Source organism: Vigna umbellata, chromosome 4 (genome assembly GCF_029865625.1).
Source record: "Vigna umbellata cultivar VRB3 chromosome 4, Vumbellata_1.0, whole genome shotgun sequence".
Lineage (NCBI taxonomy): Eukaryota > Viridiplantae > Streptophyta > Magnoliopsida > Fabales > Fabaceae > Vigna > Vigna umbellata.
The window spans coordinates 47,771,303-47,785,862 of record NC_142168.1 but is presented as its reverse complement, the minus strand read 5'-3'; the positions used below and the strand labels follow the sequence as shown (position 1 = coordinate 47,785,862).

Below are 14,560 nucleotides of genomic sequence, written 5' to 3'. Positions count from 1 at the left end.
CAAAATCACTTAACCAAACCTTTTATTATTTCAGGTTCGATACGAATAATTTTTAGAAAAACTTTTACTACAATAGTACTTATATGAGTGAATACCAATCTCATCTTAACAGTAAGATTGAGTTAAATTTAAAATTTATTTCTTAACATGATATGAGAGTTGAGTTAGTCTATTCTAACAACGTTTGTTGAGTATATTGTTTGTTGGGTACATTGTTTCACCCATTATTGGACTATCCATTAATGTCTAGTCTCATGGTTGATATGTATATGAGTTGGTGTGAAAGGGTGTGTTGGAAGTCATACAACAATTAAAGATAAAGTCAATTTACAATATATAAGTATGTACAACCAGTGTAAGATAAGATTTTGAAACCAATTATTTTGGCTATCATGTCTCACTTAACCAACTACGACAAACCCAAACGAGGTAAAAAGGCATGGCTATTTGGTCTTGGTTATTAATCAAAGCATAAACCTCATTATTTGGCATCAGGTATAAAATAATCTAAAAACGTTACTAAATAAAAAAAATAAAATAGATAGGAGATTATGCTCTTATTATATAACAATCGAAGTATAATATACTTAAAATAAAACAATTATTTAAATTAGAAAGAGATTCGATCTTAAATGTTTAGAGAATCGAAGCTTAATATCCCACTTTATGTTTCGGTTTCGATGTAACCACGACAGAATATGCTTAAAATAAAATAATTATTTATATTAGAAATGAATTGCCTTAATTGTTTAGAGAATCAAATCCTAATACTCTACCTTAGGTTTGATAGTAACTAATGCGTAACATGCTTAAATTAAAATAATTATTGAAATCAGAAAGGGATTCTCATCAGTTGTTTAAAGAATCAAAACCTGATATCCAACTTTATGTTTCGGTTTTGGTAACAACTGAAAGCTAATTGATCAACATAAAATAATTACTTAAATTAGAAAGGGATTAGGCTTTGACTATTTATGTTTTGATTTTGGTAATAATCGAGACATATTCGATAATTTTTTTGTTTTTGTTTCTATCTACATATTAAACTTGGGTATAATTACAATCAACTGTTGTAAAGTTTTAAATAAATCAGAAGTAAATATACCAAATACTATTATATATTTGTATTATGTTATTTGCACAAACTATCCTTAAATACTTAATGGACTTATCAGGAAATTAGTGTAGGACTCTTGAATTTATGCACAAAAAATAATAATAACTAGTATATAAATAGACAAAGTTACAAAATATTTGATTTAATGCAATTATTACTATTTCTCAATTAGTTGTAACACGAGCACCAACAATGGTTTTCATCCATTGCATTACATAATAATAAAGTATATATATATATATATAGACATACTAATAAGGTATGGAAAAAAGATTAATCTTCTTAAATTTCAATTGAAAAATTCAATATTTAATTGATAATTAATATAGCCTCCTCTTACAATAATTTTTAAAAAAATACAATATACTCATAAAATTTGGAAGTAGTAAATAATTTTTGTATTAAATCTCAAACAAAAATTTAAGGTTGACTGGATAACGATCTCATATAAACAAAATTTAAGCATATATAATTACAAATTAAAAAAATAATGCAACATATATCAAACATAAAAAAGTACATTAAACATAACAAAACACATTATTAAACATAAATATACAAAAAAATATTAAAAACATATTTATACAAAAATAAAATTTTTCATGAACTTGGGAGCACAAAACAAATTAGAATAGGAAATCTCCAAAATCTTTAGCCTAACAAGTGACAAATTGATCTAAGGTGAACAAAAAGTAATTGCATTATCTTTTCAAATAAAAACAAAGGAAAAAAACTTGAGTGACCTACCTCTCGTGATCTTCAAATGGAAAGAAAATGGAGGTTTTAAGTTTGGAATATGGAAGGGAAGGAAAGAGAGGAGAATGAAGAGTGGAAGAGTAATAGCAACGGTGAAGTAACAGCATGGTAGTGTTTGACGACGAAAATAGTGGATGATTTCGGCAAAACAGAGTTTGCAGAGGATCAGAGTAATAGAGGAAGAGAAAAAAACAATAGCACCTTTGTAAATATTTTGTCAAAAATAACCCTTGACAACAGTTTTATATTTCGGTTATAATAAACATCAAAGCCTAAAGCATAATAATATGATTTGGTTATTCATAAAACGGAAGCCTAAAGTCTGCTACTCTTAGCCTCAATTCATTAAAACTCAAAGCAAAACATATGTATAACTTCAATTATTGTATAATCAAAGTCAAATCCTCTCACTCAAACAAATAATTAAAAAAATAGTAAAAATTTTGAAAATTTCACACGCTTATAAGTTTTGTTTTCAGGGAAATCGGAGCATAACGTATGTATTTCAGTTCCTTTGTAATTTTAGCCTGTAAATTTACATGTTTTTAAATGCTTATTTTTTTTAAATCAAAGCACATCATGCTATTTAAAGCCAAAACTACATTAGTTTACAAACCTCAACTTATTTGCGGACTATGTAAGGTTATGTTAGATTTAAAATATTAAAATTTATTTATTAAATTTTTGTAATATTTTAATAGAATATATATTTTTCAAAACAAAATATAAATAAAAATGCAAATTAAGATTTATAATACAAAAATATGAATTATTACGTTAGTACTATATTGCTCAAACAAACATGTGAAGTAATCAAAACTAACACTAAGCGTGAATACAAACAGTGGAAATAAAATATAAAACATAAAATAATGTATGTCACAACATAAGTTTTATATAAAAAGAATATAAAACATGATAATATAACAGTCTAACTTTAAAACAGTATAAAATAATATTATAAAAGAAAAATAAACGTAATAAAAATAATATGCTATCTTTTTATTGTAGTAAAAAATAATTATAAAAATTTAAAAAACATTGGAAATATGAATTTTATTTTACTTATTATATGAAATTCCCGTATTTGCTATATTTACACGTCTGCATATATATGACCAAGCTACAGAACCCGAAGTCCTAATTGGAGGAGGCAGAAATAATTAAAAAAAAAGATGATTTTTATACGCGCCAACTCTTTAGTTTGGTTATGTACAATTATCTGATTAACTAATTACAAGTTTCAACCTTTTCTCATTGTTTTATTTAGTTATGTTATGTTTTATTTGATACTACAACTTTATTCAATTTTAAGAACATTAAATCATTCTTATATTTCAAGGGTCCAATAAATTTTAAAGAAAATTAGAATTAATTTTTTTTAATTTGATTTGATTTAATTTCTTGACTTTATAAATAAAAAATATAGAATTTAGTTTTTTTAACCAACTCAAATATATTAAATAAAATAAATAACTCAAATGTTATAATGAAAATTTCAACTAATTTTGAAGCAAAAATATATTAATCAGTATAAAGACTCCAAATGTTATTATGAAAAGAATAAATAAATTTAACAAAATTTGATTAAAAGAATTAAATCTCAACAAATAAGAGATTAAATTAATTCAAAATTTTGAAGAAATTAATTTTAGTTTTTACTTAAAATTAAGGAATAGAACATCCTATTTTAAATAACATATAAATTAGTATATATAATTGTTAGTAATATGAATTCTATATTAAATTATCTTTATATTGAATATTTTAATTAAATAATTAAATAATAAAATTAATTTTCTTAATAAATTCTAGAACACTCGTGAGATAAGTTAAAAATTATTAGAGAGGAACTATAGTAGTTAAATTAATATGTAATTCAAATTATCACATGAATTAAATACTCCTCCACTTGTACATGATATGGAATAATATTATATAAATTTATTACAAGCTTCAACTTAACATACAATAACTACAAACATATTTATTTTCACCACATCATGATGATAAATACATGGTTATTCTCCACACAATACATTATTTTTATTCCTTAAATATCACCCTCGAGAATCATATTTATTTCTGGCAAGATTACAATATTAACCCATATTTATTTTTCAGAAAATACATTATTTTTACTAGACATGAGAAATCAATACAGATCCGTAATAGCTGGGATTTGACGAGCTTTGCACATAACTTCCAATGGGTTTTGCCTTGATATAGTGATTCCCTTTGCTTCAGTCATATCAATTTCTTCCTTACCGATTCGTTGCCACTCAAAACATTGAATCAATGAAGCCAAAGCTAATCCCACAGTACGTTGAGCCAAGTTGTTTCCAGGACAAGACCTCCTCCCTAATCCAAATGAAAGCAAACTGCTTGAGTCACATTCCTTCTCAAACCTTTCAGGCCTAAATTCATATGGGTTTTTCCACAAAGTTGGATCGTGATGAATGGACCATGCATTAACCAACAGAATTGTATTTTTTGGGAGATTATATCCTCCGATGGTACAATCTTCTGAAGACATATGTGGTGACCAAAGTGGTGCAGCAGGATGCAATCTTATCGTCTCGAAAAAGATGTTTAGAACATAAGGAAGTTTTGACATATCTGATTCATCTACCAGACGATCTGATCCCACGTGAGTGTCTAGCTCTTCTTTTGCTCTCTTTAAAACTTCTGGATGGTTCAATAAATTAGCCATTCCCCATTCTAAAGTCAAAGCTGATGTATCTGTTCCTGCAAGTAACATACTCTGCAAAAATAATAACAATAGTTTATTTGAATTATTAGTTTATCGCTTTCAAAAATAAAATAGTGATTTGCATGGACAAAAATAATTACCATGCAAAGTCCTTTGATAATTTGATCGCTGTATTGTTCAGGTTGTGTTCGTTGTTGAACTAAGAGCTGAGATATCATAGTATTGGTAGTCTTATTTGAAGCACGAATTTCGTCAATGAGTGATTGTAAGAATGCATCGATTCTCTTCCCAATGTTCTTTAGTCTCTTTTCCAAATTATCTAAATCAAACCACCTCAAGAAAGGCAAGAAGTCTCCACGGTTATTTACTCCTGCTAACGACACCATCTCTCTAAGGATACCTCTAAATTCTTTGGCCTTCTCCACATCACTCACATCACAGTCATCACCGTAGAATCTCTTTCCCGACACGAGCCTCATCATAGTATTAAGTGATGTTTCCATGACCCTTAGTTAACACATGTCATTTATCCATTAGATGAAGTAATAGAACTAAGATAAATGTGTAACATGATAATAAACTCTTTGGTTAACTGTTGTCACGTCTCAAAACTGCATTAAAAGAATGTTATGTTTTTTATTTCTTACCCTCTTTATTTCAAAATAAAAAGCATTTAATCTGACTTCTGCTTTATGTTGACATCTATATGTAAGATTATTTAACCGGTGTTACGTAAAAAAATATTGCTTTGACGTTATTAAGAACTCACATGGATTTGAGATCGACTTTAGTGAAGTCGTTGCGCGAGAAGCGAGCAAGTTTCTGCAAGAGTTTGGTGAGTTCGTCCCTTCGGATTTCGTAGGAGGCATTCAAACGGTGTGTTGAGACAACCTCGAGGGACAAGATGCGGCGGAGATGGCGCCAATGTTCACCGTAACAGGAGTGAAGGATGGTGCTGTTGTTGTAACTGATGTGTTTGCCAAGGAGAAAGTGGGGTCGGTTAGCCAAGACGGTGTCGTTTTTGGTGAAGCATTCTTGCACCACGGGTAGGTCAGAAGCAACGATAACGAGACGGTTGCCGAACCATAGAGAGAAGACTTTGCCATGTTTTTTGGACAATCGAGTGAAATAACGGTGAAAAGGCTGTTCGAGTTGCAAGAGGTTTCCTACTATAGGGTAAGCAAAAGGCCCTGGAGGAAGGTTTCTGAATTTTCTAGATCCAAACAAGACCTTAAGAGAATAGAGAAAAAGTACTACCACGAAACCATAATATAACAGAGCCATACTGAACTTTTGCTTCTGCTCTGATTGTTGAGTCTCATCTCCCATCCTTGCCTATTTATAAGGCTCCACAAAACATCACCAAAAGAAAAATAAAGAAAATGGAAAGAAGAGTCCATTATGGTAACCCCAAAACTCAAATGATTGTGAGCTGGCCTCAGTTTTTTTTTTTTTTCTCAATTCTTTATACAACATGTGCAAAACGCCTGTTACAACTAATATAAATATAATTTAAAATATTACCAGGTATTTTTTTCTAAAACTAGAAATACCTAGTACTATAATTCAAATTAGGTTTCAATAATTAACATGACAATTTCAAATCTATCTACCAACCTCTACCGTTCTCTCTCTTTAAAATATAAATTTAGATAAATAATTACTTTTAAAGTTTAATTTAAATAATACATAGATTTAATTTTTAGAAAATAAATTTGAATAAGTTGAATCATAAAGTCTGAATTAGAAAAGAAATAGCTGAATCTTAAAAAAAATACTATAAGATGTCGATTGGTAGCGATTTTTTTCTTTTCATCCCTTCAAACCAGATCCGTTGAAGATCATATCTGAACTCACATGAAAGACACGTTCTGGTTGGTTTGTTTTTTACGACCTAAACATGGGGGAGTCAAAACATATATGCCTACAAAGCATAATTTATCCTCTCATAAATTAGATTATATATAAATTAATTTTATTAGTTGATATAGAAATTAATTCTAATTTATTTAATTTTAAAATAAGAAGGAAAAAGAAATTTCCAAATAGAAGGGGTGGTTTTCCGAGATAAATACGATATTAAATAAAGGTGACAGCAAATATGTGAATGGAAGTTTACTCCATGTGGTGCATGCATGAGTGAGATTCTTCTCCTTGTTCCCCAACCAAAGCAATAGCAAACAAAACTATTGAACGTAAGTTATAATTGTTGGAAGTTCCACATTTACTATAGATAAGATCAAATTATAATATATAAATGGAGAGCAATATTTACATTGGGTTATATATATATATATATATATATATATATATATATATATATATATATATATATATATATATATATATATATATATATATATATATATATATATATATATATATATATATATATATCCATTCTATTGTTGACAATGAAATTTTAATCACAAGAAATATAATGTCGAATTGGTGTTGATCGTCTCATGTTGATATAAATTAAAAAACAAAATAAGACTAATTTAGTTGTAAAGGAGTAAATATATAATTTAGTACGGTCTTTATTCAAACAGGTTGTTTTGTTCAATTTTATAATTTTTAATTATGATTTAAAATAATGTAGTTGGTACGAGTATATATATTATATAATTAAGACTCTAAAAGTAAATTTTTGAAATATTTTAAAATATAGAGACTAATTAATTATTTTAGGTCATAAAAGTGAGTAAATAATTTAATTATTTGAACAATTTATAAAATTTTCCGAAGAACACATTCTAGTAAAAAAGACATATTTTCAATATGTAGGTACAAGTTATACGATTAAAAAGTTTTGAGTGAAATCAATAAATCGAGGAATTCAATTCGATTAGAATTTGCAATGGAAAACTGATGATTGAGGTATTTGTTTCGATATGATGGTTTTGGTTAGATCATTATTCTTGAAGGAGAAAAACATATTATTATAAGTACAAAGTAAAAAATTATATTTGAGATTAATTTTTCTTGGATTAAATATATATTTAGGATACTCTATTTATAATAAAGAAAATATAAACTAAGTTTAAAATATAAATAATAAATACTAAAAAACTAAAGATAATAGATAAACATAAGATATTTATATAAGATAGGGGTATAAAAATCATATGTACCAATCAAACTTGTTACACATATAATAAATTCTCAATCTATGTAGACTAAATGAAAATATATGTTAAATGATCACTTGAATTAACGAATTTAGTCTTGATATCTCAAGATTTCTCTCAAATGACATGATAATCAATCTCAATATGCTTGGTCCTCTCATGAAAGACTTTATTAGAACTAATATGAAGAACAACTTGATTGTCACATCCACTACAAGAGAAAAGGTACTACCAAGACTTAAAATATGTTGGACACGTCAAAAATTTGTTGGTAATGACTTTTTTCAAACAGATTACCGACGAACCTAAATTTGTCGATAATAATACAATTGGTAATATTTACTGACAAAATCTTAAATTTGTTAGTAATTACTGACAAAAAATCTGACAATAAATACAGAAAAAATTCATCAATAATTATCGATAAATAAATACAGGAAAATATGTCGGTAATTAATGACAGAAAAAATTCGTAGGTAAGATCCATCAGTAAATTTCGCGTTTTGGTTCATCTTCTTCCTCCTCTTTCTTCCTTCTTTTTTCTTTTAGGGTTTTAGCTTTTTTAGTAGTGAAGCACACCATAATAGCATTGACGAACCTGGAAAAAACTAGAAACTAAATCTCGAACATCAAAACCCTATCTCGCGCTACCTTATTTTGCTATGCCATTGTTCATTCTAGGAGCTCCAAGAACCACTACTGAACCGCGAGCCAACGCAACCATGGCTTCCTCTACATTGACCACCATGCCAACAATGCCAGAAAAAATAAATCATACAACATCACACCTGCAACTCCTTCATTGTGCTTCCAACCAAAACCACTACAGATCGTGAATTCATCCTTACACTACCACCATAATCTTCATCACCATCAAACCACCATTATTCTCCATGGTGAACCCTAACTGTGAGTAACACCACTAGATCTCCTTCACAGGATGAACCACCGTGTCTCGTCATGCAAGAAACAAAAGTTATACACCTTCAACACAGACCACCGTGAGAGATCTCTATGAATTTAGGAAACTTTCTTTTACTTATGCACCTACCATGTTATTTGAGCGAGAAAATTGTCACTCATTTTACAGAAAAATTTATCGATAATTTTTTCATCGATAAATAAAATATGAATTATTGGCGGATTTAATGAAGAAAAATTCGTTAGTAAATAAAATATGAATTATTAAAGGATTTATCAACAAAAAAATTCGTCGATAAATAAAATATGAATTATCAACAAATTTACCAACTGATTAATCAGTCGGTAATGAATTCGTTGGTAATTAAAATTCAAGAATTTGTTTATAAAATCTATTGATAATTTTTAAATTTACCGGTGAATATAAATCCGATGGTAAAACACACTAAATTTATCTTAAATTTGCATCATGCTTCCTCTAATGGACACCCAACACAGACTGTATTGGTTGAGACTTGTCCAGATTTTGTGGTAGAGACTAACAACTCATCCCAGATTAATCGCAAGTAACCTAAGTTTCTCCAAACAGACAAGAGAAATCAAAAGAATGTATTCACCCGAATCAAACAAAACACTCACACATTTACCATTTAAAAGTAGCAAGTGTCCAAGATCAAGTTTCCTGGTTCAGATGCTTCGGCTCCTATCATAGAAAAAAGTCGCCCTGCTACTTTCGGCTTTCCTCTATAGGGCTTCTGAGTCTGAGAGCCATTCCCTAAATATTTCCTCTCTAGGCATGCAAAAGCAAGATGTTCAGGCTTTTAACAAACAAAGCATTTTCTCTACTCAATTTTCACATTAATCAACTTCGAGCAATATCTCCTAGTGTGAGGACCCCTACCTTCATAGGATTTCAAACCTCCCGAATGTCCCTGTTGTGATCTAGAATGTGTCTTGTTCTTATTTCTGTCCAAAGACGAATCACCCTCTAAGTCCTAATCACTGGCCCTACCTTTCCCTCAATCTGCTCTGCCACTAAAGCTTGTTCTACTATCTCTAGAAACTCTTTAATCTTCAAATGATTGAGTGCCTTCAGCATATTATTATGCAAACCTCTCTCAATTTTTCTGCACTTCCATTCCTCACTCACATTCTGAGTATAAAATCGAGCAAAATACTCAAACCACTCCTTATAAGCCTGCACAGATAAGCTTCCCTATTACAAATTCATAATTCTGCCTCTTGCTCCAATTTAGCATTAACCGGAAAATATCTCTCTAAAAATCTTGCTCTGAAGTGATCCCAACTAATGGCCTTTCTACTAGCATCCATCTCTAACTGCATACCTCTCCATCAATACTCAGCCTCCCCAACTAACATGTAAGTAGCAAAAACCAGCTTTTACTCCTTAAAACATTCAATCACATTGAAGATCTTTTCATTACTACAAATCTAGTCATCGACTTCATCTGGAATGGCTTTTCTATTGAACTTGGTAGGATTGTGGCGTAAGTAATCGTTCATTCCCACTCGATGTTTGGGTACATGTTTAGCTTGTCGAGCCTATAACGCCTATCATCCTTATAAGACCTATGTTATTTGTCGAAGAGCTTGTGCTAGTTCGGTAGTAGCATCGATAGGAGTAGGGGTTCTTCCTCGATGAGACATCTTTATTTATTTATAACATGAACAATTATGCACAATAATAATGCACAGACAATATCACTAAATTAAACATGTAAATATTTCACACATTAATTCCCAAGAACACATAATTCACACAATTATACTCATATGTGTGCAACTCACATAGTTATACACATATGCATGCAATTCACACAATCACGCAACAAAAACTAGGCGAAATCACTTCTCAAAAGCCCCAAAAGATTTTTCGGAAACCCGACTCTAATACCAAAGTGTAACACCCCAACTCTTGAGATGTCCCGAGTTATTGCAAAACTGGTAAAAATTCAAAATTTATCATAGTGGGAACGTACTTTTAAAAAATCTTGACTTTTAAATGTTCATAATTTATTCAAAACATAATCGTTTCAAAACATAATTTAAACATACCTTGTTGTTAGATGAATTTATCACTCGTCTAATCTAACTAGCTTAAGATTGAGTGGAAACTGATCTTAACTTGTGGTACAATCAATTTTCGTAATGGCTTCTAGATGTTAGGAATAGATTTGGGTGTCTGCTAAAAATAAAGTCTTAACCTTAATGCAGATGAGTTGTTGTGCAGTCCGTAACAGGTTTAAAATTGGACATTACATAATAAACTAGGCTCTACGCTAGGTGTCAAAAATGGACCTAGAGTTTCAATCAAACAGAACTCCTAGTACTTGATCATCTGAAGCTTCATGCTTAAGGGTGGATTTGGTACAAGAGAGGAAAATCTGCGAAGTCGAGATTCAACACGCTTTAACCATCCAAAGTCACTCTTTTAGTAGTTTAAACTAATTTCTGAATAGATTTTACAACACTTTAAAAAATATAAACATGTTTTCTATGCATCAACTATTTTAGAAAATATCAAACGTTAAAACGTTGTAGTTTCTATCAAATCCCTGTGGATCTGATACATGTTTACTACAACAATCCAATTACTTGCTCGTACATTTATGGTTGCAATACCAACGAACAATGAAACCTTTCACAATGAAGACTTCTTTTTTTAATGAAAAGCAACTGATTTGAGAGCACTAAAGTTAAAAAATTACTTAATTTATGTCTTGATTTTTCTTTGTAGAAAAAAGATTGGGACGGGGTAGCGTTTAAAGCCCCTCAAATGCATAAAGAAGACTCCAGCAATCAAGAGTTTCAATGTTTTATATATTTTGCTTTAATATGAATGAAATGATAATAATGATCATGATATGTTCAAAATTTAAGAGATTAAATTAATTTAAATGCTCAATATTCTTTTTGTACAATTCGAAAATAATTTATTTTTAAATATCCAATTAAAATGCTTATTTTTAACATATTATTTGCTTTGATATGATTTATTAATTTGTTGTAAATTAATATTATATTTTATTATATATAGATTGTTAGCTTTGAATACACTTGATATATTACTTATGGTTGTTGGAAAGTTTAATTAAGCAAAATAAATCAAAATGTTTGAGACAATAAATTTAATATCAAAGTCTTCTTCTAATCAAGAAAAGGATTAAAAGGTAATATGATACAATGAAATATTTGCATCAAGTCAAGCTTATTCCTTAAGATTGCATATTACTCCAGAATTCTTATATGCAAAGTTAAGCATGATAGTCAAGTTTTATTAAAAAGAATTAAACAATGATATGCATTGAAGATAAAGAAGTAACATATTTTGAAAAAATAATTCATTTATAATATTGCAAAATTAAAGAATTTTTTGCTACAACGGCATCTGCAATTATGATTTAAAGAATGAAGTGATACAGGAAAAATAGAAGAAAGTCATGCACAAAAAAAAATTTACATGCATTAAAGAGTTAAATCAAGATAGTTTGTGAACATGAAGATATTGATATGAAGTGATTATACAAAGATCTCACAGTAAAAAGTTGATAAGTGAAGCCTAAATAAAGATATACAATTATATAAAAGCTTCAAACATATAGATGACATTATTGAATTCTCAAAGAATTTCAAACAAAAAACCAAACAAATCAAAATTGAAGATCAATTAAGAAAAAAAGTTCAACAAGTATCCAACAATCATATTGTGAAGAACAACTATAAAATATGAGTAAGAGCAAATTGAAATTTGTGAACAAAAAAATAGAAAAACATACATATACACATAAAGAGAAAAATAACAAAAAGAAAAAGTTGAGCAGCACAAGTAGTTCATACAAAAAAAGTCAATAGAAAAGAGAGAGCTCATAATGTCAAAACTATAGTTTGATATTGAGAGAAAAAAAAAGGTTTGTGTGAAAACCATTGTAATACTCTTCACAATTGTGAAGTTTACCCTTTTTGAGATTTTATTGCACTTTTTTTTTATTTGAGAGTATTTTTAATCATTAAAATTGAGAGATTTTGATCTCAGAGGAAGATTAAGAATGTATACTTGAAGAGGTTAAACTTGTGATACCTGTAGAAGTTAAACTTATGTTTAGAGAGACTTTACTTAGTACCTTAGAGGTTAACCTTGTGATACATGGATATATTAAAGTTGTGTCTAGAGAGATTACACTTGGTATCTAGAGAGGTTAAACTAATGATACTTAGAGAAGTTAAATTTGTCTTTAGAGAGATTGTACTCGGTACCTAAAGAGATTAAACTCGTGATACTAAGAGATTGATAATTGTTATGCCTAGAGAGGTTGATACTCTTGACATAGAAAGGTGTATGTACTTGTTGTAATCAAATTCAAATATTTAATCAGTGAAATGTCTTAAGTGTGGTTCTTAAGAAATTGCATGTAGCCTTGGTGTTGGGTGAACCAATATCAATTTTGTGTGTGTCATGTGCTCCTTATAATTACTAGTTATTCTCTATATTTGCGTAAAAATGTTTAAAATGTATACAAACTCCATTGAACTTCCCTTTAGTGCCTAATTGAACTTATAACTTATTATTTACAAAGCATAATTTATATTAGACCTTTAATAAGAAAGACTTCATATGAATTTTGAAAATATAGAAAAATCCAACATCTCTTATTTTCATATTTTTGGAATTCAATGTTTCATTTTGTTAGCTTACGCTAAAGACAAAGTCGACCAGTGTCTAGAAATTTTTTATTCCAAAAGTGATGCTGATTGAGCTCAACTGGTTGTCGTCCAAGACAAAAATTCGAGTTGTGTTAGCTTAGGCTAAAGACAAAGTCGACCTAAGTCGAAGGTCGATCTGTGTCAACTTAGACCAATGGTCGAGATGGGTCTGTCTAGACCAATGGTCATTCCATGTTGGACCATTTTTAAAGTCAATATTTGGTACTCCTTCATGTCGTAGGTGTTCATTATTCATTCGTTAGGAAATAGGTCCATATGATCTTATTGTAAAATCTTACTCAACGTTATATTGAATACAAAATATTTTTACAAAGAGCAAGATGCACATCTTGGGATCCCAATGTAGTCGTTTACTTCCTTTGTGGATAAGATATGATATCCTTCTTTTTATGTGATTATAAAATTTATTCTTCTACACAAACACACTTTAACGCCTAAGTTAATTGAAGAAAAGGTGAGATAGTAAATATATAATGAATAAATGACTTATACCTTCATATTGTCATTTATTTATATTATTTTTAATGGAAAATTTCTTACATGGGTCTGAAGAACAAATTCACGTTATCTTAATCTTTGATAGGTCATTTTATAGTGTTATTAATAGTTTAAGCATTCATTAACATATTGATGTTTCATAATTTGAAACAAGTTGTTTTCATATATCTAAATATTTTTTAACTTTTATCCAAGTAAATGATGTCATCCATACTAATAAGTTAATAAGGTAGAAGTTAATGGCATGATATCTTCAATAAATCAAAATAACTTTAATTAATAATTATACAATATTTTCTTAAAATATTTATCCATTTCGTAAATACGATATTAAATCTTAAATTCGTAATTGGTTTTGATGTTTAAAGATTATTGTAATTAGAATTTGTTATAATTAGGCTTATCGAATTTGTGATACAAAAACATGTTATTTTTTTTTGGATATTTTGAGATGTTAGATAGCTCCAACTAAGTTGAGTTTATGAAGGTGTAAAAATAAATTAATTAAAATTTCATGACACCTTAAAAATAAATTCAAGAATGAAGAAGACAATAAAAGCATGAAAAAATGGAGAAGTTTCATTAAATTGAATTGAATTAGGTTAAGCCAATAAGATGGAACGAGTAACAAAAACTAGACCTTGCCATTTTATCTCTTTTTCGCAAAATGTCTTTGATAAT

The 14,560-nt window shown here is 28.9% G+C and overlaps 1 protein-coding gene across 1 annotated transcript; it reads right to left on the bottom strand.

Moving 5' to 3' along the window:
* Positions 1 to 3,785: 3,785 nt before the first annotated feature.
* LOC124821473 (cytochrome P450 81E8-like) lies at positions 3,786 to 5,930 on the bottom strand. The gene is made up of 3 exons (XM_047293358.2): positions 5,356 to 5,930; positions 4,727 to 5,093; positions 3,786 to 4,637 (listed from the first exon to the last, which is right to left on the bottom strand). The coding sequence occupies exons 1-3, from the start codon at positions 5,913 to 5,915 to the stop codon at positions 4,029 to 4,031; spliced, it is 1,536 nt and encodes a 511-aa protein (XP_047149314.2). The 5' UTR covers positions 5,916 to 5,930; the 3' UTR covers positions 3,786 to 4,028.
* Positions 5,931 to 14,560: the final 8,630 nt, after the last annotated feature.

Excerpts from the sequence above, each read along its gene's own strand:
- LOC124821473 (XM_047293358.2), bottom strand. The coding sequence starts at position 5,915 with ATGGGAGATGAGACTCAACAATCAGAGCAGAAGCAAAAGTTCAGTATG. Across the intron at positions 5,094-5,355 it reads AAAGTCGATCTCAAATCCAT|GGTCATGGAAACATCACTTA; the intron begins GTGAGTTCTTAA and ends GTGTTAACTAAG. Across the intron at positions 4,638-4,726 it reads TTATCAAAGGACTTTGCATG|AGTATGTTACTTGCAGGAAC; the intron begins GTAATTATTTTT and ends TTATTTTTGCAG.